The sequence below is a fragment of the Sinocyclocheilus anshuiensis genome, unplaced genomic scaffold (genome assembly GCF_001515605.1).
Source record: "Sinocyclocheilus anshuiensis isolate Anshui unplaced genomic scaffold, SAMN03320099.WGS_v1.1 scaffold939, whole genome shotgun sequence".
Lineage (NCBI taxonomy): Eukaryota > Metazoa > Chordata > Actinopteri > Cypriniformes > Cyprinidae > Sinocyclocheilus > Sinocyclocheilus anshuiensis.
This window is the reverse complement of record NW_015544227.1, coordinates 601164-606853: the sequence shown is the minus strand read 5'-3', so window position 1 is coordinate 606853 and position 5690 is coordinate 601164. Positions and strand designations below refer to the sequence as shown.

Sequence of the window (5690 nt, the reverse complement as noted above, 5' to 3'; positions counted from 1 at the left end):
CACAGCTGTAACCAATCACACATTCACTATACAACACTCCCTCAAACAACCATTCACTGCCGAGTATTGTATGCGCATATCGCTAGTTGTGATAGCTACGTTACGGAGCCTGCTTTAAGTTTCTTAGTCTAGCCTAGTCTTGCCTTGTCTGTTTCCTCGTCTTCTGATCATTGCCTGTGTACTTTGCATTACCTCTCTCGTCTTGCCCTGTTCGGATACTGTTTGCCCCTGCCTGGACCTTTGCTTTGTACCTGGATTATCCCTCTAGTCTCGCCCCTGTTGGATTACATTCGCCGACTGACCCTCGCTTGTTTACTGGACTGCTCTTGTTTTGTCTTCTATATACCTGTTTGCCATTGCCTGACCCTCGCCTGTTTTGACCACACCCTTAATAAAGCTTGCAAATGGATCCGTTCGTCTCACGTCTTGTTTGCCCCGTAACAGTTAGTAAGTATGCTGACATCATCCATAGCAACAAGGTCAACCCCGCCCTTACTCTTAGCTTAAGACTTCTGTCTATTCCTTAGTCAAATTTGTCTCAACAGCTTTGTGAATAGGTTTTAAGAGAAAACTCTTAGCTAAAAACTTTTACTGCTATTTAGGAGAACTCTTAGTGGTAAGATAAAATGTTTTGTGAATACGGGCCCAGGTTTTCATTTAGAATGTCTCTGTATTTTGCTGTGTTCATCTTTCCCTTCATGACCAGTCCCTGCCTCTGACAAAAAAAAAAGTATGCCCATCACTGTGCATTACAGTTGGGGTGGCATTGCATATATAACAGTATACATATACATACATATACATATGTAACGTTAAAATTCTATAAATCATAGGACAATCCTGCATGCTTCAGGAGATGCCAGACATGAATGTGATAGAGGACGACTGAGAAAAAAGAGACTGCATGATATCATTTCAATTAAGTTTGAACAGTTAAACAGTGTAACTTCAACATAAATACTGAAACATATTGTTTTCTTTCTTTCTTTCAATAATTACATTTAAAAATATCAAGTTGTGGCTGCAATTTCTGAGTAGTTTAAATTAAATTAATGGGACTTCTGAAGGCACTGTTTCATTTGAGAATCATAGTGATTCATATATAAACAGTGCTGCTACAGTAAAACACATCACCACAGACAGCTGTTTCAATTTAGAGAGTAAAATAAAACTCACTTTTAAAGCACTTTGTTTTTATATTCATAACCTACTTTTTAAATGCTTAAGAAAACGTAAGCTTCGATAACGCATAATCAGGACTTCATACATTTTAATCAAAGCTTCTGATGATTTGAACTGTCCAGAGGCTATTGAATTCACCACTTCTCTTAATTCGTGGTGTTTTGAGTGGATACAGCTTCTCCAGATGAGCTACTGTTTCCAGTCTGCCATTGGTCAGGCAAACCGTTAACATAATGAACATTGTCTAGTCTTTGAACAAAATGCAGCCATCTCCTTGGACACCTATTGTATACATACTGTATAAAGAAATTACACACACTCATAAACAACCTAATGACTCCCCAAACAACCTAATTCTCTCTAAATTAAGACAACATTGCCAAAGTGACTAATTTGTCAGTCTTATTAAAGCAATGATGAGACACAAACAAATCAGGTCTAGTCTGTGTGAATGATTTCTGCTCTAATTAGCCCCAGGCTGCTCTCATCTCATGAGGGTCAGGGTTAATGACCTTAGAGGAGACGCAATGCAAACACAACAATGCTTGTCCTCAGAGCAAGTTAAGTGATCTCCCCAAAGTCAAAAAGACGACATAATACTCTCAGAACTTCAGAAAATGAGAGATAGAACCCCCAGTCATTCACAAGAAGATTGATTTAGTTTGTAGGATTTTAAGAGGAATTTAAGAGCTCAACTGAGGTCACCCTAAATTTGGTATTTATTTGTTCATTATCAAAGATCATTTTTATCAGATTGAGATGAGCTTATCTCCTATAATAACAATTGAAATATTGAGAGTTGGCTGTGTGTGTGCACTTGGATGGGTTAAATGCATAAATTCCGAGTTTGGGGCACCGTACTTGGCTACACGTCACTTTAACTTTCACTTTTTCAATGTCAGTGTACACCTGACAGTCCTCAACCTCAGAGCAAGTTAACTGATCTCCATAAACTCAAGAACATCATCATAATCTCAGAACGTAAATGAGAGATAGAGACCCCAGTCATTAACAAGAGGAAGATCTGAAATTTAAGAGGTCAACGGTCGCCATAGACTTGGTATTTATTTGTTCATTAACAATGATCATTTCCTTCAGATGGAGATGAGCTTATAATTATTGAAATATATTTATTGAAATATTGAGAGTTGGCTGCAGCGATGTATGGCAATATTAAAATCAGATGTAAATATTAATGAGATGTTGCATCAAACGTATCAAGTCGACTGCCAACTGGATTTGCTTTGACAGAAGCTCCGTGTTGACAGCAAACTGACAACAGCCTCTTCAGTATCTGTGAAAACCTTCAAATATCTTGTTGAGAAGTTGCTTTTGCCTCATGATTGATGAAAAAAATTTTGTTTGTTCAAGTGGCATCCACATCCATATTTCCACATTATGAAAGACAAACACTTGCATTTCATTATAGACCAAAGTAATAATTTACAAAAACAAACAAATAAACAAGCAAAATGAGATGTATAAAGTATAAACAAATCAAATCAAATACTCAAGTGCAGGCAAAAAACCAGTGGTGTTTGTGTAAGGCTCAATGCAGGTGTATTTGGAATGAAATACTAGCATACTACATGCTACACAGTACATACTGCTTACTATTTTTGAATGTTAGTGTGTGAAACGTGCATTATTGTCAGGAATTTAATTTAATTAAAAAGTTTCATAAATTATTATAATGTTATTATTATAATAAAACTTCATGTGATAAAATGAAATTGATGATTGCCCGAAGGACAGCTTAAAAACGTCATTGAAAAAAAAAACACCTTTACAGCTGTTTAAATGCTTAAGTCCTTTGCTTCAGGAACTGTTTTTACGAGTGTTCTGGTAAGTGATCGTGCACTCCTTAAACTTCTGAACCTCAGTCTGACACTTCCCTATATAAATGTGTGTGTGTGTGGTTCTGGTATTTTCTATATTATGGGGTCCAAATGTCCTGTAATACCGGTGTGTGTGTGTGTACAATTACACTACATAATGAAGTGTCCAAATCCCAAATGAAAGTTTCTTTTTTCTTTTCTTCACGCTTGAGTGTAGCAAAATTACCACGTTTAGTATTTCAATAAACCTGCTTTTGCAGGTTATGAATGTGTCAGGAGTTTAAGGTTCCATAACTTGTCTAGCCATGTCATTTCATATCACTGACAGGAAATGTGTGATGCAAGTAAAAAGGCAAGTGTAATTACAACTGTCACCCACTAGATTGCAGTGTTATAAAAGACAGTTGCAATGGGCTGTGTTGTTAACTGTGTACATGGTAGCTAGGCTTCTAAACAAGTTACTAACTGGACATTAGCTGGTAAACCATCTTGGATTAGCAGCAAATCAGTTACCAGCTGGTAAACCCATTGAAGATTGTTGGACAGTATTCTTTATTTTAATTTTTTACTTTTATTTTTTTACATGGTAACTAGTCACCCAGGTAATGACCAGTTTAGACCTTGTTTGAATAGGCAGGCCTGCAAGTAAACCTGGCACCATCTTTGCACTTTGCAGACCAAGCAGCTTTTGATTTTTATAAAAGACACTTTGTGAATACAGAACATTGTTGTTTTATCACACTTAGTATATATTGTTTCTCTCCAACCAATCGTATAGGGGAAGTTGTGGCCTAATGGTTAGAGAGTCGGACTCATAACCCAAAGGTTGTGGGTTCGAGTCTCGTACCGGCAGGGATTGTAGGTGGGGGGAGTGAATGTACAGTGCTCTCTCCCACCTTCAATACCACGACTGAGGTGCCCTTGAGCAAGGCACCGAACCCCCAACTGCTCCCCGGGTGCCGCAGCATAAATGGCTGCCCACTGCTCCGGGTGTGTGTTCACGGTGTGTGTGTGTGTGTTCACTGCTGTGTGTGTGCACTAAGGATGGGTTAAATGCAGAGCACTAATTCCTAGTATGGGTAACCATACTTGGCCACGTCACGTCACGTATATTATTTATTAACTTTGAGAATAACCATGCATGCATGAACACTTCATTGTTATTTCTTTGATTGTGCAACATACAGAGAGGTTGCACAATGAAAGAAAACATGTATTGTGCTCTTTATAATTAAATAGTACAAATCAGTATGTTAAAAGTATGTTAGTATTTACAAGATAACTGCAGAGAAAGATTTTGTTGAAAAACAATGCATTTTAATATAAACACAGTATAATACCTTCACAAAAGCATTACAGAAAGCCTCCAAGACAACATTATAAATATTCTCATCACTTTACACTTGAACCACAGTTATGTTCTACATTAATGTACATTTCTTAGAGGATGAACAGACAGTCTCTGGGTTAACAAAGAATGAATCCTGCTTCGAATCTCTTTAGTTTTCAGTGAGTAGAGGATGGGATTCACACAAGGTGTGAGGAGGGATGACAGACACAAGCTCACCAGACCTACATTGGGGTTCCAAATAATTCCAAAAAATGTAAAACAGAAGATGATTACAATAGGAATGAAGAAAAGGGCCACTAATATGAGGTGCTCTGTGCACGTGGTCAGCGCCTTATAACGGCTCTGATTATTTTTCATTCTGAATACAGCAGTCAGTATACCCATGTAGGTCAAGAAAATAAAAATCAAAGGTACAGTAATGAAGAGCATAGTTAAAGCAGTGGCATAGTTCCACTGAGGTGTTGTATCACCACAAGCAAGTACTAAAACAGGAGCATAATCGCAAAAATAGCTGTGGACCTCAAGAGAGCCACAAAAGGACAGGGTTGGGATGGATGTAACAGCATAGAGAATTATAACAATAGAAAAGAACCAAACTGCACTGATTACATAAGCCATTCTGGTGTTTGTGTTTATAGACTCATGTCTTAAAGGGAAACAGATCGCAATGAACCTGTCATAAGAAAGAATACATAAGGAAAGTGGTTCAAGGGATAAAAAAGTATAGTAAGTGTACATTTGCACAAGGCACAGGTTGAATGGCACAAAATTGTCTAGAAGAATGTAAGTCTTGATCATGCCAGGCACAAGAGAGGTGCTGAGAACAAGATCAACCAAAGCCAGATTACCAACAGCCATGAACTTTGGGACATGCAGACGGTGGTCATAGAAAATGATGGTGATCAGAAATACATTGCACATGACTGTGATCACATAAAGCACAGTGAGGAACATGACATAGATATTACTGTAAGACATTGAACTCAAGGCAACAATGTAAAATCCTGCAGGCTGAATGATGGAGTTGCTGGCATTTTGCATGACCGTCTTTTTTTTACGACCCAGCTTCCTTGCAGCGTGCTTTGCTTTTAGAAAAGCAAAATACCTGAGTGAGAAACCAAATACCTGTGAAAAACAGTCACAAACAGTCTGTGCTTCACAAATCACCTTTAACATCTGTGTTATTTGAGGACATACACCTTTATGACATTCAACCAGAAATATAACAATGAAAATCTACATTTAACACATTACAGTGATTGCACTTATGATCATTTACACATACATGGAAAAGTGTTGTAGAGGTTTGTGGATAACAA

The 5690-nt window shown here is 37.7% G+C and overlaps 1 protein-coding gene across 1 annotated transcript; it reads right to left on the bottom strand.

The window, feature by feature from the left end:
- Positions 1 to 4446: 4446 nt before the first annotated feature.
- On the bottom strand, positions 4447 to 5457 carry LOC107697399 (olfactory receptor 10A4-like). Its single transcript, XM_016498166.1, has one exon. The coding sequence runs from the start codon at positions 5410 to 5412 to the stop codon at positions 4447 to 4449; it is 966 nt and encodes a 321-aa protein (XP_016353652.1). The 5' UTR covers positions 5413 to 5457.
- Between the last annotated feature and the right edge of the window lie 233 nt (positions 5458 to 5690).

Bases quoted from the DNA above. Each gene is read 5' to 3' on its own strand.
- LOC107697399 (XM_016498166.1), bottom strand. From the start codon at position 5,412: ATGCAAAATGCCAGCAACTCCATCATTCAGCCTGCAGGATTTTACATT.